General features: G+C 39.1%; 1 protein-coding gene across 4 annotated transcripts in view; it reads right to left on the bottom strand.

The window, feature by feature from the left end:
* RAPGEF5 (Rap guanine nucleotide exchange factor 5) overlaps positions 1–23,147 on the bottom strand; it is a 128,892-nt gene that overhangs the window by 8,352 nt on the left and 97,393 nt on the right. For 3 of the 4 annotated variants that reach the window (XM_081164459.1, XM_081164461.1, XM_081164460.1), the window contains exons 12-22: positions 15,699–15,777; positions 15,400–15,544; positions 14,212–14,309; positions 12,713–12,743; positions 11,808–11,886; positions 9,381–9,530; positions 8,074–8,171; positions 5,677–5,799; positions 4,910–5,088; positions 2,002–2,092; positions 340–390 (exon numbers count right to left, since the gene is read on the bottom strand). In XM_081164459.1, coding sequence (XP_081020585.1) covers positions 340–390; positions 2,002–2,092; positions 4,910–5,088; positions 5,677–5,799; positions 8,074–8,171; positions 9,381–9,530; positions 11,808–11,886; positions 12,713–12,743; positions 14,212–14,309; positions 15,400–15,544; positions 15,699–15,777 — 1,124 coding nt within the window. Of the gene's footprint in view, positions 1–339; positions 391–2,001; positions 2,093–4,909; positions 5,089–5,676; positions 5,800–8,073; positions 8,172–9,380; positions 9,531–11,807; positions 11,887–12,712; positions 12,744–14,211; positions 14,310–15,399; positions 15,545–15,698; positions 15,778–19,900; positions 19,990–23,147 lie in introns of those variants that run through there. The other variant, XM_081164462.1, reaches the window with a different exon arrangement.

The raw sequence follows: 23,147 nt of genomic DNA, 5'->3' as shown, positions 1-23,147 counted from the left end.
AAATGTTTCTCAAAGAAAGAGGACTGACTGAGTGAAATAAGAGGTCATTCACTCTAGGGGCTAATAGAGAGTTTGGAGCTACATATGTCTGCAGTAAGCTAAAAAGCTAAGGATCCCAGCTTTAGATGATGAGGTTTACATCAACCAAGGGCTGGTGAAACTCTAGATCTAGTTGAACTGCCACACCTATTATCTCTGACCATTGGGCATCCCAGCTGTCGCTGATGGGAACTGGAGTCCAACAATATCTGGAGGGCCACAGGTTCCTAATCACTGCATTAAGCTCTGGAAGAGAACAGCTGGAGAAATCAAAGTCTTTTCTGTAGAAAGTATACTTACTGTCAAACTTTCAAGTTCAGCAAACAGCTTCTTAAACTTTCCAGGTATTCTCTGCAATACACAAAAAAATATCAAAGGAAATGGGATTCGATGGGGGGTGAATCAAGTATGCTGAAAAGTATTTAATATTTCTTTCAGTGACTAGCCATAATAAAAAAACTCATAAAAAATCAAGTTGCTCATCATGAATAATGTTTAAGAGTGATGCAAATCCTTTTGCATTTTGAGACTGCCCCTCTCATAATTCTTTTATAATTGCTTCCTAAAATCTGTCTTCATTTTATTCACTAACATCTCTGTCTGCCTCATTTGTCTTAAGGCCTCTCTGATTATTTCATTTAAAAAAGTAAAACGTATCAACAGTATATTAGTGCTAGCTTGAACTGATACTAAAATCTCCTTGGAGCAGTGGGGATAGCTACGTTTCAGGGGGAAAGCTAGTTTTTCTGATTTTGTTATTTTAAATAGGGAAGAATTGTGTCCTCTGCATCTATCTCCCAATGTCATCCCAAGATTTAAAGGAACCACTTGGAAGTGGGCCCTCAGTACCTGATTGTGCACCATGCTGACCTGATGGCTCTTCCATCACCCTCAAACTCAGGGAATGACTCCTGTTACAGCTTCTCCTACTTCACAACAACGCAGGAGCATGTGACAGAAGACTCTGTTACAATCCCTTTGAGGATTACAGACAGCTCTCTAAGGGAGGGCAGAGCCGCTTGGAAGGGTTCTACCATACCCTCTTAAGCCTTCAAACAACTCTGGTCTTTGTGGGAAATTGCCATCAAACATAACTAGCAAGCTTAGGCATAGTTAAGGCACGAAGGGGTTAAGACCACAGAAATGTATTCCTAGAATCAGCTAGGTCACAGCCCTCACCTGAAAGGAAGTTAAGTTTTCTCCTTTGTTCATTTTCTTTCATCATGTGAACTCGCCAAGATAGGACAAGCCTGAGTTTGCTCGCTACATGCTTAGACCGCATACTTAGAGCTATTTCTGTATTTTGTAAACCCAGTATTTCTACCTGTGTTCTGCATGAGACAACATATGACTCCAACCTTTGGCATTTGTAAGTAAAGTATTTAAACTTACTAACTGTGTGGTCTGTTTATTGTGAGAGGGGGGGAAAGTGCTATAAGTGGCTAGAACAGGTTATTTTAAAGGTCTATCAGACTATTATTCCCACACTTAACTGTGCTGCATCATTTTGTGTTTTTCAATTCTCTGCTGGGGGCTCTCTTGTGATGGAAAGTGTGTTTAGCTCCATACTTTAGACCTGGGGATCCAGCCAATTCTTTTATCAATTACCCCACATGGGGCATCCATATATCTATCCCCCCCCCCGTATTTTGCTAAGTCAACATCTTTAGCGCTTTAATCCCCACTCATCTGCTAATGAGCAGAAATTAAATCTTGCTTCCTTGACTGCAGAATCTTGTTCCCTGCTGGGAACAGGGCACACAATCACTGCATGATTAAACCCTGTCCTCCTGCTCATCAGCTGATGTCACAAGTGATGTCAGCTGGAGAGTGGGTGGGTGTGATTTGGGGGAAATGACCTCATGAACCAAATTGGCCTCCTAGGTGTGCCAAGGTTGGCCTGTGGGCTGCAAGCTAAAACAAGAATTTTAATGAATTTCAAAAACAAAATACTTGTATTACCTCCCAGGTCTGAGAAAGCCGACTGACGGATGCAGTGTTGAGACCCATAACAATGGCAAAGAATGAATTCAGATTTCTTTGGGCTTTGCAGCTATGAAAATAAAAAATACAAAAAACAAGCACATGGTGTAACTTTCTATATATTCAAAGTCTTAATACTACTAGCGTGGAGAGGCATGGTAGATTAACTGTTCCAAGTATATTAACACTAAGTTCTGTAGTGACCCAATTAGGTGCAGGCCCAATAAGATGCCCCCCAAATCACTGTTTTTCCCTGTTCCTCAATTTTAATGTAACCACTAGCCCCTTCAAAGGTGCTTCCAGAGTTCTTGTACCTGTATGCAGTCTGTTTCCCAGATCTGTGGCTGCCCTGACGCCATTTTTGTTTTACTTAAAGGGACAATGCAGGCAATCTTTTTATTTTTTAGCCCTATTGACAGTCCCCTTAGTATGTGCAGTGACATTTGACTTTAAAAACAACTGAGGATTTAAGACTAATAGAACAATCCTATGCAAGTCCCACTTGCTCAATGGACCTGACCCCATTTTTACGATTGCAGCCTGAGATTTGTGGCTGTGCATTCATGTGAATTTGCACATTTCACTTGTGCCAAGGAAGAGCCAAGCGGCTGCTTCTTGTACTCCATTCTTAATAATAGTTGCACTGTCCCTGAGGTTCACTGCCCTGTGCAATCGAACTGGCTGTGCTCCCCTAAATCCACCTCTGAAATTCATTCACATCTTGGATTATAATACAGAGATATGACAGTCCAAGTGTAGCAATAAGCACAGAAGTTTCACTATATTTATTAGAAACTGTGGCATACTTCTTCCAAATGTTTCATTTTTCTATTATTAAGATTCAAATGTCTTCTCAAATCTACCAATCATTAACAAGCAATCATGTTTCTGTTTCTTTATCCTGGAATTAGTATTGCTTAGTAGCACAGCTCTGAGCTTATCTAAATTAAATCTCTCCCAATGTTGTTTACACATATGCCTACAATCCTGAATCATTTTTCTTTTTCTTTTGCAACCTCCAGTTTATTTTGTTGTTTATTGACACAAATTTAATTAATGTGCAACCTATATATTCCCCCGATCAGTTATTAGCTACCTTTGGTCACATTTGGATTATCAAACAGGTGCTTCCTGCTTGTCTATGTAACTATGTTCCACATAGCAATTGCATTAACAATGGTAGTGCTGTCTGGTGGGAGAATTTCACATTCTCAGCAACACAAAATTGCAATTTACATGCTTGGAAAATGCAACTCAAGAAACACTGCTGTAAAAAATGGATGGATGTCATGCATTTAATGAGTGACATTTGCAGAGTATACGGCATTATAAATGGATTATCTAGAAATACTTTTTTACTTGCTTATCTGCAAGTTAATAAAATAGTTGTATTTTTCACACTAAGCTACACAGATGGGAATTCCTATTCCATGTATGTCATGTATTTTAGGGTTTTATGTCATGCTCTTCAATAAGTTTCCAAGGTGGGGTATAAATGCACAGTATACTTTAACTAATCTGAAGGAACAGTTTTTAAAATGCATTTTAACCGAATGCCAGTGTACTAAGTTGATTGATACTAGAATTGCTGAGCAAATGAGGTAATACATAGACAACATATCCATGTTTTAGTCCAGATGACAAAACATTTGGTAACTTTTGAGTACCTAATTGAAGTGGATCATGAAGAGTTCCCTGTCAGCAACAACAGGGAATGCAAAAAAGAGAGCATTTTACTGATTCATAGTTTAATGTTGTTTAAGACTACAACCCGCATGCTGAACACAGAAGATATGAAGAGTAAAAGAAGAAAGAGGTTCTACACACAGAACTCTATCTCTGTGTACACACACACTAAGTTCTATGGTCTATCTGTGATCTATATATAGGTGTGCGCTGAATCTTTTAAAAATATATAATCATTTTTATTAAAGATTTCTTAGTTTACAAAAATATATGCATTGTTTTTTCTACAGATCAGTTTCATTTGTTGTGAGACATTAGTGTTGCATGCAGTATAAGGCTGGGAAGTAAAGAGGGGTGGAGGGTGGGAATGCTTCTATTCTTCTACTTAGTGTATGTGTGGGGTTTTGTGTCAGAGTCACTTGTGTAGGTTCTCTTTCTATTCACTTGTTATCTTTCCTTGGTGGTGAGAGAGGTTGAAGGTTGGTTGGTTGGTTGGTTGGCTATAGTGATATTTGTTTATGTGTGTGTGACTGTGAGGGAGTGGACTTTTGGATCAGGTTAGCTGTATTGATTCATATGCTGTCAGTGGATTCTTGTTGTTGTCTTGTTGGGCTATGTTTGTGATGAAGGGGAACCATACCAGAGTGAAAGTGTCTTCCTCCATTTGTCCCCATGTCAGTTTCAGTTTTTTAGTTAGCTTTTCTAGTAAGGCCGTTTCCCATACAATTTGATACTATTGGTCCATGTTTACTCCTAACAGTTCTCTCCAGTGTCTGGTTAGGATGCTTCTGGCTGCTGAGAGTAGGTGGGTTATGAGCTCTTTATAATGTAAGTGGGCATTATTATTGGAAGGTGTTCAGTAGGGTCAGTTCTGGGGTGACTTCTAATACCCGCCGGTTCTTTTTTTTAATCTTCCACTATAGTCTGAACAATCTATACTATTGCTGTCCCAGCTGCGTCTTGGCTGTGAAAAGCTCACATTATTAAATTTGTGTGTGTGTGTGTGTGTGTGTGTGTGTGTGTGTGTGTGTTTTTAAGACAAAATAGTCTGTCCTTGCCTCGTGTAGCATTTTATATGCATATCACAAAGTACTAGTCAAATTCATGGCACAGCAACACACCTTTCTATCATTTCATTATCCTTAAGTACAGTTTTAAAAGACTGAATGTGAATTCAACATTGACATTGGTTGAAACTTACTGAGAAGCAATTTTAATGAACTTTTTCACTAGCTGTACACGTTTACAGAGCTGGTTGCAAAGGAGTATTTCTGTAGCAACCCAGAGTTGAACTTCATTGCATCTTTGAAGCAGAAGACTAAGATTCACAGTGTTTTCCCCATTGCCCTTTCTGCTGAAGGTGAAGTATATCAGCTCTTGCTGGAAGACAGTTAAGAGAGTAATTAGGCTTTTAAAAAATGCAAATGCGAATTTAACCATTCTGAAAAGTGTAACTGTTGATACTTGGCCAGACAACTCCTTTTAATAATTTATGAACGAACCTCAAGCAGTTCAGAAAGAGTCCAGAATTTCAAGTAATCTTGTGAGATTTTCAGCAATTATCCTCCTGGACATAGTTATGAAAAATGCAAGAACGGTTTGTTTCCAACTTGGCACCCACTAATTACTGCTATAGGTTTCAATCTGAGAACTAATGACAGCCTGATGAACTCTGTTCTTTTTAGTTCCTCAAAGTCTCAAATAATTTAGATTTTTAAAATTAATTTGGGTGGCAGTAAAAATTAGCTCCATTAAGCAATGAGAGACACTTTGCATTTTACTTATGCACATGAATTTTGGTTCAAAGTTTAACCCATTTGTATCCTGCCCTTGTATTGGTCACAGAAAGTTGCATACTATGAGATGACCAGAAGAAGGCATTACATGAGCAAACATTTGGTTGAAAACAGCCCAAACTGGAGAACTGAGCACTGATTACAGCAAGCATTTCCATCCATTGCACCTTACCTCATGAACCAAGTTGAAGAGACTCCAGTCAAAATTGGTTAATTCCAAAGCAAGGTCCCACGTGTTAATTCCCAGAATTCTCACTGACCTTTGCTGGGCTTCCTCATTTTCAGCAAAAGGGTTCTAAATCAATAACAGATTGAAATAGTTCATGAACAAGCATACATAATTGAAATCTTGACCATAAAGCAATGTTTTTTCAGTACCTTGTCTAAACTGTTTGCCTTGAAAGAATTATGGGCCCCAAGACTGAATTAGCTTTCAATACTAAGGAGATCAATCCATTCTTATTGCATTAGGCAACTCTACCACTCTTAAGAATCAATTACACACACACACACACACACACACACACACACACACACACACACACACACCACAGAAAACCATAAGCCCAGTTCAGGCATAAAGCTTGTGCAGAAAATACAAGCACAGGTAAGTGACATCAGGCCACATATATTGTGCCCTCTCTGTTTCCCCAAGTTGAAAAAGGAACATCTGAAGGGGACTTCTACTCATGCTCACCTGAATGCTCATGGAAACCTCAGTGTGATCAGACACAGTGTTTCCAATCATGCAAGGGTTATATATGCACTGAAGTGAAAGCAGGTAAATATTCATCTCCAGATGTTTCTACTCTAGCCAGAAAGGTTGGAAGCTGAGAGGGTAGAAAGAGTGCTTATGCAGGCAATGGGGACAGAACTGGTACACATGGCCCTATGCCCCATGCTCCCACTAATATTTATGACTCAGACATAATACCTGAGGAAGGTGGGAGATGGAGTATGCATTTAAAGATGAATTGATCAATTTTGCACTTTCTGAAATATGATAATTGAAACAAAAATCCCCTGAAATTGCACTTATATATATAATTTGACTGATTGATTGAACTTTGTCAGCCAAACAATGTTTACAAAGATGCAAATATACTGGGAATGTGTGCATTAAAACAAATATATTAGTGAAAATAACATGCAAAAATGCATTGTATTGGGAGAAATTGCTTGCAGAAATGTGTGTATTAGTCGAAACTGTAGTTTGAAAGTGTTTATTAGGAGAAATTCACACTAATATGTTGTTTTTCTGTGTTTTTATATATGCTGTAAGCCGCCCAGAGTGGCTGGGGAAACCCAGCCATATGCACAAGATATAAATAATGAAATTGTTGTTGTTATGGTTGTTGTTGTTATTATTATTGTGGATGTTGTTATTATTATTAAGCTAATGATAAATAAGAATTTTCATGAGGATTAAAAAAAATAAATCCCAAATTTCTGCAAAATGTGGAGAGCTGAATTTAAGAATGGAAAAATTAGAAACCAAGAGAACAAAAATGGACAGATCCTGTCATTCCTAATAATGCCTGAACACAGCTATACTGAAACCAACATCTCAAATGTGTTTGGCCTATGAACTGAATTTCTACACCAGCGAGGTTTGTGTTGTAAAATGTTTTATTATGTTCAACAGAAAACAAATGCATTATATTTTATAGTACGAGTGCCAAACATGGTTCCATTCAGAATCCATGATAAAAGACTTCATTAAAAAAAAACTACGATGAAAAATGATTGATTCGAGACACACTGGACATGAAGACATTTTTTAAAAAAGAAAATGAAACAGCTGTCCCTTAAAGGTGAGATTGGCTGTTACTTGTGCACATTTAGATTGCATCTGTTTTCCAAAGCGAGTAAAACCAAAGCTGTTATCTATTAGTTCTTAAGTTGATATGACACCAAACTCCTAGCAGGTATACACAGCATATGAGTGATATTTTCTTCTTAGACAAAGGCTTGTATTCAACACCAAAGCAGTTAGTATGAATGCCCTCTCCCTCAATGAGAAATGCCAGTTTCCATTTGGCTGAATTACCTGTCTTAAGTTGCATGTAGTGCAGGTGTCACTTAAAACAAAATTCACAGTATAGATAAAACATATCTCTATAAAGCTTTGGTAAAAATAATTAATCTCATTTTCTAATAATGTTTTCGTGGCTGTAAAGGTTGTGTAAAAAGATTACTGTGAAGCGAAGTCCACAGGATTTAACTGTGGGATTTAAATGCTTTTTACAGCCATACAAAGAAAACACATTAGATGAAGCCAGGACATTAGACAGAGCCTCATTTGGCTGTTTACTACCTTCTCAAGACTCTCAGCTGATGTAGACTCAAGGCTTCAACACCAGCTGTTTTTTCTCTCTCCCTTCCGAGGCTTTATTCTAGTCCAATGAAGAGTTCTAGGGAACTCAAAAGCTTTCACATTATTTTGGAACACTTTGGTTGGCCTAATAAAGGTACCTAGCATGGTTTTTAGTACAACCTTATGACTCACAGCTACTTTGGGTATTGAGGGAAACCAGAATATTTTGGAACCCTGCATGCACAACCTTACCAGAGTATCTGCCAGATTCTTCCGAAATACGAACATACGAGCTGACGATTCAAGGGATTTGGAGATTGCCAGGTCATTTGGTTGTAGTTCATGCTTTTCTTTAGTACAGAAGAAAAACAGAAATATTGACATATTTTGCAGAACAAAATGCATTCTTACAGTCAGAATTCACTCTATCATGAGTAAGTATATACATGCTTCTTATAGTTTCTGAAACCACTAAGAGTAGTTTCTCCGGGAATTTATCTATCAGCCCAGTCTCATTCACTTACTACTACTCCCCTACTGGCAGATGATAACTAAATCTCCAATTGCTCCTGTTGTTTTCAGGTCCGTCTCCTGTCTTTACATCCCTGAACTGAATGGGTGTATTAGGTCTTGACCTACTGCTGTGAGGCTTATGCAGCAAAAGTGCCTCATTAATATGGGCAGAAAACAGTAAATAGCAAACATGTTAAAACAGAGCAGTCTATATGTGTCGGGCACACACATTTACACCTTTGAATCTACACTGTGTAATAAATCCACTCAGTTGCCTTTTGATAAACCCCATCACATTTTCGGTTTAACCATTTTCTATGCATTTCCCCTGTATAATATCATGATGTAACAAAATTAAGTGTATTTCCGGGGACTCTAAAATCCTACTGTAAAATACCAAAGCCAGGCTGATCAAACAGATCAACTGCAGTAGTCTAATTCCCACCCACCCCCAAGGGGGCAGGTAATTGGGCCTTGGTTGTTGTTTTTTAAAGAATTAAATATGAAAACTTATTTCTCACAATGTTGTGTGGACTCTAGGCAGGGGTCTTTTAAAACTGGGGGGGGGACCCCATTACTTACATTGTCTTACAAAACATACATTTTTCCAGAAGTCATATTTTTCAGTTTCCTCCCCCTTCTTTCCTCCATGTACAAATACACTTCAGCTAGTCGAAATGGGAAATATCTCTTTCACAGTCGCTTCCCTTTTTACAGCTACCTCTCAGGTTAGCTTAAATTATGAACTGGGAGATTTATCTCTTAATGGCAAACCTTATAACATGTTTCTGAACACGAGAACACTCCTTTGCAATCCAGACCCGATGTGGAAATACATTATCCAACAGTACCAAAGAATTAGCAGTTGCCATGGAAACTCCTCTCTGCTAAGTAGCTCCTTATTGTAACTATGGTCATCCAGCTGTGGACCCATAGGGGAACAGCCCTATCCTTGCACTAGAAAGTGCCAGCCCTCTCTTTATAGATAAGATACAGAAAATGAAGGAGAATAAAACTGGGTCTACTGATAGCTGAAAATAATTTACCCCCAGAGAATGAAAGAGCCACCAGAGCCAAGTCTTCCTGCGAATGTTGGAGCTTTTCTGCTACAATTTTCAAGATCTCTTGAGCTGAAGTGGATACTTTAGTTTTTACGCTGACATAAGAATGTTCTGTTATATACACACGACAAAAAACTGTGAAAAGAGAGAAAATAATTCAATCAACAGACAGAAGCAGATTTCACTGAAGGGTGCAACATCTCCAAATTGCTGGGATGCTTTGGCTAACATCTGGTTTGACAGTCATTCCTCGACAGCTGAAGCCACAGATGGTGTCACATGGACCTACAGGCACATTTCCTCTTCCTAGAAAAATGCAAGGACAAAAAAACCACAAAAACACCTAATACTGCTTCCAGACCAAAACCAAGTCACAATTTGAATGTGTAAAATGCTATACTGGCAATAAAGGTGACCCCTGGGTGGTTAAGTCCAGTCAAACATGATTATGGGGTGTGGCGCTTACCTCGCTTTTCAGGCTGAGGGAGTTGGCGTTTGTCCACAGGATTCCAGATCATGTGGCCAGCACAACCAAACAGCTTCTGGTGCAAGGGGATACCGTGAAGAGTGCCAGAGCGCATGGAAATACCATTTACCTTCCCACCACAGTGGTACCCATTTATCCACTTGCATTGGCGTGCTTTCAAACTACTAGGTTGGCAGGAGCTGCGACAGATGAACAGGTGCTCACCCTCCTATTGCACAGATTCAAATCGCCGACCTTCCGATCAGCAAGCCCAAGAGGCTCAGTGGTTTAGACCACAGCACCACCATTCTAGTTTCTGTCACTGGTTTCCGTCACGGTGTCCCGTTGCACCAGAAGCGGTTTAGTCACACTGGCCACATGAGCCGGAAAGCTGTCTGCGGACAAATGCTGGCTCCCTTGGCCTGAAGCGAGATGAGCACCGCAACCCTATAGTGGCCTTTGACTGGACTTAACTGTCCAGAGGTCCTTTGCTTTTTTTTTTTTTACTGGCAATAAACCTGACCAGCACAGTATTTAGTTCTTCATGCAAAGGACACCCTTCTTCAGAGAGGATAGCTATGCTAGGGAAACATTACCCATTAGCATTCGCTCCTTAACTGGATCATTTTATTTTCATAAATCAGCTGGGGGTGGGGCGGGAGAGCTAGAAAAGTACTCTAGCCAATGAATGAATTCATAGCAATGACTGGCATTTAGGAAAGCAAATCTGGCCCATTAGACAAAGAGGAAACTAGAGTGAATACCCATTATTTATCTTGGCTTGTTTTTAAGCAACTTAAGTTGGTATTAAGTTGGTGGAGATGTGGTGCACTATAGAAAACCATTCAGATATCCAGAATCTTAGTGTGGCTGTGACTGGGGAGCAGTGCATCAAATCAAAAACAAAAGATAATAGCAAAGACTAAAGCTCCTGATCTTTCTAACTCAGGTCAAAAACAGTTTTTAAAAATGCTGTTGATGCCAATGCAGATACCATCCATCATTATCAAACTGCAGTAGGCAGGAGCACAGATGAGAGAGTGTGAGTTACCCCAGTCCTGAAAAGTGTTGTTATACTCATTTTGCTGACAGGAGTGGGATGGATATTTATAGGAAAACACTGAAGTGTAGTCTAGTATTGTTAAGCTACCCAGGGAGGTATGAAGTGCAAGGGGGAGGGGCTATGATGCTTATTGTAGCAGCAGTGCAATTGATTAAGGGTTGGGGGGAGATGAAATTAGCCAGACAAAGTACTGAGGTTTTCAGCAGTAAGCCAAAAGCAGTCATCTGGGCGCCAGATTCACCACTAGATGGAGAGCAGGTCTATCAATTGACAACCAGTGAAGGAATACAACTTTTTCAGAGGTTAGGTTTAGCTACCCAGGCTGTGTAACCACTCAGTCAATTCCTGCCGATGCCCATGCTGGTTAGAGTTGTCCTATCAGCCCCAGTCAACATTGATAATGGTCAGGAATGATGGGACATTTGGAGGTCCACAGTTTACCCAATCAATCATGTTAAAGGCCAAATATATAATTTGGCAACTCAGGTTTCATCTTTAGCTGAGTTAATATTAAACTCTTAAGGGATTTCACCTGAAAGGTTGAAATGTAAATACATGAAATGATCCCAATATCCAATTTATTTTTTAAACTATTATATATTTTCACCTCCACCATGTGATTTTTTTATCCTTATTATAGATGCTGGGAGAAAATTTAATGTAGCAGTTGACACTTTACATTTCCATAGGAAGAGAGCCATATTTGACACAAGACTAAACATTATTTTCATTGCATTGGATGCTTTTCAACTCATAGCTCTATGGTCTTTTGAGTGGTTTTACCTTTGTCACTGAAAAAGGTTCTTTATTTCCAACATATATGCAGAAATATAGAATAATGACATCCTCCTTGTTTCCTTTGCTCCACATCCATTATGCTTACCTTCCTCTGTTTCATTCACAGTTCCTCTGTTCTGGAGCCAGTTCTCCTTGAGACTGAACTGATGTAAAATGGCTTTATGCTATGAGGGAGGGAGGGAGGTGGAAGAAAAGAAAAATGAACAAAATGGAATTACTAAAACATTGAAAATAAATCTGACTGCAAATGGTTGGGCGGTTTAAAAAAAGAAAGAAAAGGGAACAAGAAATCCACCCACCCTGTTTGGGCTAAATAAACTGGGAGCTATCATTTTGGACAAGTGGAAGTACTACAAATCTGAAAGAATTCTGAGAATAACTGCAAGAAGGTTTTGTAATAAATTTCAGCACAATCTTATTTTCTGCTTTCTATGCTTCCACCGTCATATTTTGAAGAGTATTGTACCCCTAAGCTTTAATATAGTGAACTCCTTGACCACAACATCACATTTCCACAGCAACACAGTCTGGCCTAAATTTTTGGATAACATTTTCGTCTCTCTCCCCCTCTCTCTCTTTGGGTAACATTCTCCCCTCTCTCTGTCTCCCACACACACTACACAACACAACACAACACCCTCTATTCCAACAGAGCCCCCTGACATTTGCAATCAGTATCTCTTTCAGATTTGCTTGCTGAAATCTGCTCCATTTCAGAGCTGTCTAACTTGAAGCAGGCAAGGACATGCTGACTTGCTTTTGCTGAATTCTGGCATCTCAGAACAGACTAGTTGAACACTAATAATGCCAGAGCGACTTTAGCTTAGCTTGCATGACTAGAAGCAGAGGTGAACTGTCAAGAACAAATGCTTTTAGCAATGCTACCTGTACAGGGCAGCGTATTTAATGGCCATTTGCCATTATTGATTGAAAGAACTAGACAGTTTAAAAAAAGAAAGGTACACACCAGTAACCAATTATATGCATTACCTTTCTGTGAGGTGAATATTCATCTACAGTGCTGAAACCAAAAGACAATACATTAGTCTCGCTATTCAAAAACTAACTGTTGATACATTCCAGATCTTTGCTGTTAACAAGAGCAAAGAGAAGAGGACATTAAAAGCTACGCCCAAGGAACAAGTGTAGCATTACCTGGAAATAAGTCCTACTGAATTCAATACAACCTGTGCAGATATGAGCTTGCAGTTTACTGAGAAGTCATGATGCTGCAACTGACCTCAACTGAATGTAAAGCAGAAGTGCTTGTCATTAACTAGCACCTTGTTTCATATGACAAGAAATAATTTTACAAGATTTAAGTGCTTATTTTCCATATGGAAATTTTATTACAAAACTGCAGATCTTTACACTGCACACCTAAAAGCCAAATGGATCAGCATTCTGTGCTAACCAGCAATGTAGGAATTTAAAGTTTATTTAAAATCTATACGTAGCACATCTTCAGCTAGTAAGTTCTTTGGCAATACTTAACATCCAGTCTTTCAACAATTATATAATTTTAATGACTGTGCATCATATAACATAGTGCATGCCTTAATGTAGGAGTCAAATGTATTTAGCTCACACTCCTGTAAGAAAAAAACACACAGTTATTTGTGCTTAAATCTCCAACTTAGGTCCACAATTTTGTCAGCTGCTTTAGGATATGGTGTAACCACAGCCAAAAAATTGAAAGGAATGCAGGATGTCTGAAAAAGGAAGAAGGCTGCAATGTGCAAAAATTTCAGAACCACTAGCGCTGCTAACAGGAAAATACAGAAGTAACCAGGAATACACTGTCAACCATTGTTGAGCAATTACTTGCTTTAAACTGTGAAATAATTTCATTCACTCGTCTTGTATTTTGAAAAATACAGGAAATCAAGTGTGACCACAACAGACTTAAAAAATGATAAGGATTGGCCACCACCTCAAAGGTTCTTCCCATATAGAGCAATCAATAATGGCTGCTTACCCAGCCACAGGGTGGGTGGCAGTTGCGGCCCATCAGCGAGGCACTGGGGGGCGCAGTGCTTGGGTGGCAGACCAGAGCGGAAAAGTCTTCACTCTGGTCTGCTGCCAGCTGTGCCTGAGTTTGGGACAACAGTCGGCCAAAGAGCACAGTGTGTGGGTTTGCGACGGGTTCTGTTGTCTAAATTCTTAAATACAATTCCCTCCCTACTGCAAATATTAAAGACATATTAATGTAACAGCTAGCTACAAATCTTCTGTTTACAATACAAGTCATAGAAGAAGGATGAATTAGTGTGACGGAATCAGAATTACTCTATTTCTCCTAACGCTGTATGTGTCAAACATGTCATATCAAATTATTCCTTTGTAGTTGCCTGAACAAATATTAAACGCATGGAATGACACTTACGCTGCTTCTGGCCTCACTTCACTCAAGTAACAAAAGCATAAATTGTCAACTGAAAATTATTATAACTCTGCAAAAGGCCTTAAAAAGCAAAGCAGCAACTTACTGCCGACGATGCATTCCCAGCAATTTTTGAAATTCTTTCAGGTCTTTCTCAAGCACAGGGTATTCGTAGACATCGTCTAACACATTCCTGTATATTGTCTTGAAAGTAAGGAGTGGTTGAGAGAGAGAGAGAGAGAGAGAGAGAGAGAGAGAGAGAGAGAGAGAGAGAAACACACACAGAGAATCAATCAATCAAATTGATCTGATGGCTAAAGTACAAAACATCATACCACCCCTTTCAGGAAATCAGTTGTTAGCTTGTTAAAGCAAAACTGCACAAATGCTTTCAAGCTAAAATCTCTCAGCGCATAATTTGTTTAAAACACATCCACCAGTCAACGATAGCTGATGCCTTAAGAGGCAGTCTCCGTACCCTTCCTAAGTAACGGTGTTAAAAGTGTCAGCTCTCATTAGTCATTGCAAACATTCTAAAGTGACATTTCAGGATGTTACTTAAAGCCTCCCATAAGCTCCCAAGCATCTCTCCTTTAATAATGTCTTTCCAAACAGATACCCCAACAATGGGATGATCAGTTTTATCTGAATGGTGGTACTCTTGTCATAAATGCCACTGATGCTTCAATAATGCTGACACAAAACTTATAAAAGATCACAAAAATAGACCACCTCATGCATTCTGATCAAATAAGCTGCAGATCTTAGTCATGATAGATTCCCTTTAATATCAACTCTCCAACAGAGAGAATTGTGCTAGAGTCAAATGGTAGTCATGAGGCAGGGTGATGATTATGATCTTAGAAAAGTAGTGGTGAACCTTAGTGGCAAATATGCCACAAATCAAGTCCAGAGTTTGAGATGGTAGCAATCAAGTGAAGTGGACACTTCAGTACTGTACAGCTTCACCCCAGTGCCTTGGTAGGTTTATCTTTCCAGGCTTCTCCATTACGCAGCAAGGCGACATGGGGTAGGCAGACAGAAGTGGGGGACTGACTAGGCAAAGTCACCTGCTGTGGTAAAGATGCATCATAAATCCCAGAATGCATGCCATGCCACACATGCAACAGGTCCACCACCTATGCTCAGAGAGAGAGCGCAATGCCCTTCAATTATAGTAATTTGTAAAGTTGTCTTTGCATTTAATAAGTTCACTTTCCATCTGTTTCTCAATTTACAAGCATATATCAATGACATTATCATATAGTGTTGAAACGCAGCTGTGTGGACATACCTTCAGAAATTGCTTAAGATGCTCATCTTCATGTAACCAATCTTTGTAAAGTGAAGTCCACTGAGACACCAAGTGCAATACTTTTCGTTTTCTGCAAGAAACATCTATAATTTCTTCCTTCCCTTGATGGTTTTTAGCACAATAAGTATTCCAAGTTAAGGAACCCACAACCAAGGAAACATTAAATCTCAGATTTAAGAAATGAAGAAGGTTTAATTGGTCCTCCTCCACGACTCATATTTAAAAGCTAATGTAAAGTGGGTTAGGGAATATTAAATTAATGCACCAGTGAAGGATATTGCCTTAGCAGAGCTTGACACAAATCATCTGTTGTCATGAAGACTGTATATGTGAGAAGGAAGTCATCTAGAAGAGTCTCTGCAAAGAAAGTTAAAAAAATTTTTTTTTAAAATCACAGTACAACTAAAATGTTGGGTAGGCATGATGTCATAGCTAATACTCAAAACATGACAGGAATAAAGTGGCAATAAGTATGGAAGATCACTCAGTATCAAAAACACTGTTTTCCCAGGCTCATCCCAAATCACTGAACTGGATCGTTGATTAGTTTGTTAAAGACTCATAAACCAGAAGGGTTCTGGGTTAGAATTGTGGTCCATCAGTGGGGGAACATGTCTCATTTCAGTTTCTTACACCTCTATCCCTGTACCAGGGGATATGTATGCCATGGGGTTAGAAATAATCACAATTATACAATGCTATAACCCAAATCAAACACCCAAAAGTTGAATTGTTTGACATATTCAGTCTGTGGTTCTTAGTTGTGTAGCTTGGAATACCCAAAATGTAGACAGTAAAAGGACAAATAATTCGCAACTTGTGTCTTTAAAAGAAAATGAAATTTATTATAGGAACATTTGTAGTATCCAACATATATAAAATAACTATGTACACAGACTGCATGAATAAAAATATATTTCTCGTTGGTAGATCACCAGCCAGGGCTCAGTCACCAAATCCCTACCAAATGCACTTCAGACGTTGGTGGAAAAAGGACAGAAAGGCCTTTCTTACAACATATTAAAACCTGAGTGAAATATTATAGGAGATGGTAACCTGGTACCCAGCTGTTAGGACTTTATCAATATACTGTGAAGGACACAGAAATATTAAAGTTTGCTTTCTAATGATAATTAGTGGCTTTTATTTGATCCTAAACTGGAAAAATAACTGAACTTGCCCTTTAGTATCCTCAACATTTCTGTGATTTCCCAGTGCAGGTATTTGAATTTAACTAGTTAAAAGTTAGGCAATTCATCAGTTGAAATTTCTAATGTCTGACAGCCCTAAGACAAAGGATTTAATAGGCTTGTAGCTGATATGTGATTTACTGCTGTGAAGCAGGTACTTGTGTATGGCCAATGGATAATCAAAATGAAATCAAATGTAATTTTCAAACGCTGGTGTGATTAATACCTGAAGTATGGAAACTAAACATTAAAAATCATCTAGCATTGTCTTTTTACCAGCTATTTTAAAAAAGAGATAATAGGCAAAATATCCAAAGCTTCTATTATTCTGGCAGCCTCTTGAATCCCACTGATTTCAAAGCAGAGTTTTCTAGTTTAAAGAATCAAAAGCCAATCATGCTTTGGATAGAAAGAGCTCCATGTTAGAAGTATGAAACTCCATGGGTCCAATTTCTGCATCATTTGCACATTCCCATTTTCACTGAACTCTACATGCATGCGTGAAATTGACTGGATAATAAGGCCTCGGGGAGGTTTAACATTCAGGATTTCCTAATCACCATTCTGAAAGACAAGGGAATGTTCTCTTCCAATGAATGGGAGCGACTCTCAGAAGGTAACAAGAATGCTGATTGCAAATGTTCTCACAGAAAGGCAGGGAGAAGCATCTGCAGTAGTCCGTACTGCAGAGATAGCATGGTCATCTCAACCTATGCCTTTTGTGCAGGCCCAGCTTATCTCCAAATGTTCCCCAGTGCCCACCAACTCCAACCCTCACCAACTGGCACCGTTGTCTCATCCACTCAGTGAGACTACACAGCTGTGCCATTCTAGTTGGCACTGCATGTGGAGCCAGCAGCATCCCTGAGAAAGCCATCTTTCAAACTACAACCCAGAAGCCTATATTTTGCTTCCAGAATATCACAACTACATTTCCCAGTGTCATTGGTGCCAACCTGCACCATAACCGGTGTCTTTTCCCCAACACATATCAGGCAGGCTATCTAGCTGAGAGGCGACACCCACCACTTTCTCACCAAGCAGGCAAATCCTGCAGTCTGCAGACCCTTCACATACCCAGCTTCCTGTGTCCCTAAAGACATAATCGCTCACTACCAGCTTTTCTCAACCTTCTGGAGGAGTAGCCTTGGCATGAGAGGATAACTACCCATCACACAAGGAATGAGTCCCTTCTTAAGAATCACTTCCTCCTCCTCTCAGAGTGATGACCTCCTTCCCCAAGACACTCGTTCTCCATGACAGCAGGGAAGCTATCATCCTGGAACTGGGACACACCAAAATACAGTATCCCCAAAGGCAGCATGCACTACCCTCTTTGCTTCTCCAGGTCAACCACCTTGGCCTCAAGGGAAAATCCTGTTCCCTGAGGGCCAGGAGCTCCTTTACTAATCTCTCAACTGATGCAAAACAATTAAAAGCAAACTATATTTGGATTTAGTAAATTATTTTATACTATTCAATGAAAAGATTCCAGTATACTATGAAGTTATCTCACTACTATCTAGTCTGCACTCTTTTGTCCCTATATAAATTGTTAGTTTTGCCATTATGGCCAAATCCCACATTTTATCTAAGTAATATTTAAAGGATAATTAATTTGGAAACTTGCAATTATTTGCATAGCGTGTTTTGGCAACAGAAAGCCTGTAAGACACTACGTAATTTCTTACGTTTTTGACTTACTAATCTCTTAATGTAATTCAAAATAAAAATAGATAGATAGAATATCCTAATACCTTTTCTCCTATAAGCTTAAATTTTGCCCCACAGTTTTGAGCAAGTTTTAAGTTGTGCAGTTTTTTTGTTTATGGAGCCTATTGTCTTCACAAATGTAACAAATACACTCTTTCAATGTAAAACACTGAACACAACTTGTAAGCTAAAGGGCATTATCCATTCTCTTCTCTACTCTTTGAAGGGCAACATGAATAGAGATTTTCACAATTTGTTTCTTTGTATACTTGTTTAAGGAATCAACTACCTCATTCCCTGCAATACCACTCCCATAGTTCATTCTTAAAATACAATGGTTGAGAGAGCCATTGAATTCGGAAACAGATTTACAGCTCAGGCTCAGTTTGTAACTGTGTAGAAGATTTAGATCACACAGGCGTTTATTCGCAAAATACAATTGTAAAGAGCAACTTCAGCAAACGACAGCTAAGGATGAAAACAAAATTTTGGAACATCTAGAAGTGCTTTCAGACAATTAAAGAGCCCTATATTTTATTCTCAGATATAACACAGGCTGTCTGCATTCAAGCCGCACTTCCTCCATTCAGCCTCCTGCCTGGCTGAAGCAATTTTCCATCTTAGTGACAGTTAAGCCGCTTTTTGGAGCCAATGGTCTGGCTCGCACATTGTGCTAAGTCAAAGCATGACTGTGTAATCACGTGGGCTCTGGTGGGAGATTGCAGCTGCTTTGGTTATCCTGCTGCTGTCTGAACCTGGGCTTGTGATTTAGCTTTCTCCAAACTACAAGCTGCGACCTATGGCCTCCAGCTTGTAGTTTGTCCAGTGAGAGCTAAACTGGTCCCTGATAACCTCAGTTACCAGGAAACCAGAGTTATCAGGAATCAGAATTGTCCGCAACAGTGTTTCTTGGGTTATTTATGCTAGTCTGGACTTAGTCCCTCTCTCAAAAGGCTTTGTATTGTTTTGAAGCATTACGCATATTTAGAAAGTTATGTTTCGTAGGAGAGTAGACATGCTGCCAGAAAATCCCCTCGAAAGGAATATATCAAGTAGCAGCTTGCATATCATAATTTGTCACCCATATCACATTGTCCCTTAGAATATTTCCTCAGTATGTTTTCTGTGTAGAATTAAAAGCTCAAAACATCTGACCTCTCAATATACTGAACAAAGAACACACTTTATGAACACTAGGCAGTAAATAAAATGAAATAACTTGAAGTAAATAATGTCTAATTACTGAATTGTAATAATGTGGAGTAGCAGCCTAGACTAAAGCTCACTAAACCATTTCTCAATTAGTTTCAATTCCCTGAGAAGTATTTCAACACTTGACATGCTAGGGTACTATTACAGGACATTGCTTAGTAAACTGGCCTATCTTGATGAGCAATTTGCCTTTCTGGAAGTATCATAAGCTATTATAATTGTATTTTAATATCTACTCATAAATAATTTTTATAATCATGAAAATAGATACATCCGCTATACCATAATAAACAAACAAAAAGCAGTGTATCTATAATTACATAACTCAAAATCATAAGCTACCAAAGAAATAAATAATTTCTTACCACAACATCACTGTAGAACAGTTTAACTGGAAGGAATGACAGAGAGGAGATAATTCATTGCTCTATAGACTATGGCTTCTCTCCCTTCTTACAGATCACTTTTCCTGAACTGTTCATGGTGGCACTTGAGGTACCAAATCTGGAGTTTAGCTGTTGTGCCCATGAGGAAGATGTGTGACTTCCTGCTTCAGATGAAGTATAGAACAAAGGAAGTCATGGGCAGTGGTCACCAACTGTTTTGGGCCCATGAGTATATTGCTCTGGTAACCTCTAGGTTAGATTATTGCAATGTGTTATATGTGGGGTTGCCTCTGAAGACGCTATGGAAACTCCAGCTGGTGCAGAATTCCAAGGCCAGGTTGCTCACCAGGACAGCAACAATTTGAGGACATTACACTGATCCTGGCTTGACTGCACAGGCTGCCAATTTGTTTCAGGGTCCAATTCAATGTAATGTTTTGGACTGATAAAGCCTTAAATAGCTCAGGACTTAAATACCTCACTCTCCCCATATGAATTGACCTGGACACTGCGATCGGGAGAGGGTTGGAGGGTGGCAACATGGGAGCGGGCGTTTTCTGCAGTGGTTCCCCATTTGTGGAATGCTCTCCCCAAGGAGACTCGGCTGGGGCCTTCATCGTCATCATAGTACAGTCGTACCTTGGATCCCGAATGCCTTGCGAGGTGAATGTTTTGGCTCCTGAATACTGCAAACCCAGAAGTGAGTGTTCCACGGCTTCCACAGCCAATCAGAAGCCACGCCTTGGTTTCCGAAAGTTTTGGAAGTTGAATGTACTTCCAGAATGGATTCTGTTCAACTTCCGAGGTACCACTGCATTTTGAAGATATTCATTATATATCTTTAGAAACCAGGCCAAATCATCTCTCTTAAACAGGCGTTTGGCTGATTAACATTCTATGGTCTGTGGGAGGTTCATTTCACTATTGGTTCATTTTATTTTGCTGTTCTTTTATTATGTATTTTATGTTTTTAATTTGTATTTTTATCTTGTGAACTGCCCTGTGATCTTCAGGGTGGTACACAAATTTAACTTAACAATAACAATTTTACAAACCATAAAAACAATTGGGGGCCCTACATGCATACCTCCCCAGCTCTCTCTCTCTCCCTCCCTCCCTCTCTCTGCAGTGATTAGTTGCGGGGGGCACGACACATTTTATTGGCTAAGGCAGGCTTCTTTCAAGCCAAATTTAAGCTGAGTGTGTGTGGAAAGAGCAAGTCCATTAAAGCACATTATGTGCTTACAGGTGTCACAGTAACATGTGAACAAACTGAATTTTAAAGACACTACAGATAATTATAGTGAAAATGACGGAAAATTCAGAAGAAGAAAACACATTAACACAAACTTTATATAGCCACCCACAAATTGGCATACTAATCTATCATCAGAACCCTCTTTTACAATCAGTCTAATAATTTCAAACTGAAAAAAGAATGCCTGAACCTTAAGATCTTGGGGTTTGCCCCTTTCTCTGGAACATTACTGTGTGAACGATTAAGGATGTTGGCTGGAGTCCATAAGAAGTTTTCTTCTAAAAAAGAGATTCTGCCAATGCAATTTGTTTCACAGCCAAAGTTGATTACCATAACTGGAGTTGAGGCAGCAATGATTTCGCTGTGGATGTGTAGCTTATCTAACTCATTTTCATTATCTGGAACACTGTGTTCTGCAATATAACCTGAAGGGGGCCTGATCTTGCCATAACATGCAGAATGAATTTGAAGGAATCCGAGACCTTTCCAGCCCCATCATTCTAAGATACCAAGCCTAGGTTCTGTATTAATAATTGCATACAATGGACATTTAAGGAAACAGCCAACAGTTACCAAGCTTTATTTTAGAGCAGCAACATGGAATAACCAGTGTAACATGATGTTACAGTGGAAATAGAATGCCATGTAACATATTTTAAGTGCTTTTGAACCACATCTGTAAATTTTCTGCTGACGGATGTTTCCACAAAGGAAACTAAATTCACCACAAATTACACATTGCAAATGATTCATTCAGCTGTGAGCAAAGCTCTGCAGAAACAGCTCTAAGAGTGCAACTTGGTTTGATTAAATATAAACAGGATTCCATCTATAGTCTTCATCTGAATTTTAAATATATTCTGCCATGCAGCAGATCTTCTTGTTCTACTTTTTTTCTAAAAGGGACTAACACTTCATCTCACGACTTTTAAACTGTCCCTCTTTGTTCTACCTCACACATACATTCACATCCTATAACAATACAGCGGTACCTCAGATTTCGAACTTAATCCATTCCAGAAAACCGTTCGAGTTCTGAAATGTTTGAAAACTGAAAAGTCAATAGCCGACAGCTAGGCCTCAGGATCTTACACTCAGAGGAAGCTGCGTGGCATGTTTGACTTTCAAGGCATGTTAGAAAACCAAAGCATTTCCTTCTGGGTTTATGGCGTTCAAAAACCGAAATGTTCGTCAACGGAGACATCCGAAAACCGAGGTACCATAAAGGGGCTGGGTCCAGGCAGAAAGGGGCTGGGCTGAGAGCAGACTGAGGTTGGTGGGGCAATGCCTCCACTGGGAGGAGCTCTGCATTAACATATAACTACTTGTATATTTATACAAAAAGGTGGTTTTAAGGTGGTTTTAGCCATCTTCCAAAAACAGAAGAAACAATGGAAGTAAAGTACATAGTAAAACATCACAATTTCCTAAATCCAACCTAGTTCAGCAGCCTGGGGAATTATTCTAACTCAATATAGTACTGTATTGTATAATATAATAATTCTTCATTTATCCTCACAAATGAGAGCACTCCCCCATGACAAGGGATCATAATTATATTTTACAGTTTCCAGCTGGAAGAAAACAGAGGCCATAACATGATTTGTCCAATATTACACATTGTTTTTTTCCTTGAATGAGCTGCAATCTGTATATCGCCCAGGTCCAGATCCATTTTCACTATTCTGTTGGTATCTTTCTTTTCCAAGGTACTGTGACAACACCCAGAGTCTAAAGCCTTTGGGTCAGAAGCCTCTTAAAGAAATGATAATTAAAGCACATTCTATGAAACTCCTAGCATCATTTAAAAATTTAATTTTAGACACAAACAAACATTAAAAAAGCTACTATCTACACTTCACAAAATAATTAATGAGTTAACAATTGGACAACGTAATTCTATAAAATGACAATGGGAATCTAACCTAGATATATAAACTGAGGAGGTGCACTGGAATAATTTGTGGG

Source organism: Podarcis bocagei, assembly GCF_964188305.1.
Source record: "Podarcis bocagei genome assembly, chromosome: 12".
Classification (NCBI taxonomy): domain Eukaryota; kingdom Metazoa; phylum Chordata; class Lepidosauria; order Squamata; family Lacertidae; genus Podarcis; species Podarcis bocagei.
The sequence above is the reverse complement of the archived record's forward strand: the minus strand, read 5'-3'. Positions and strand labels throughout refer to the sequence as shown.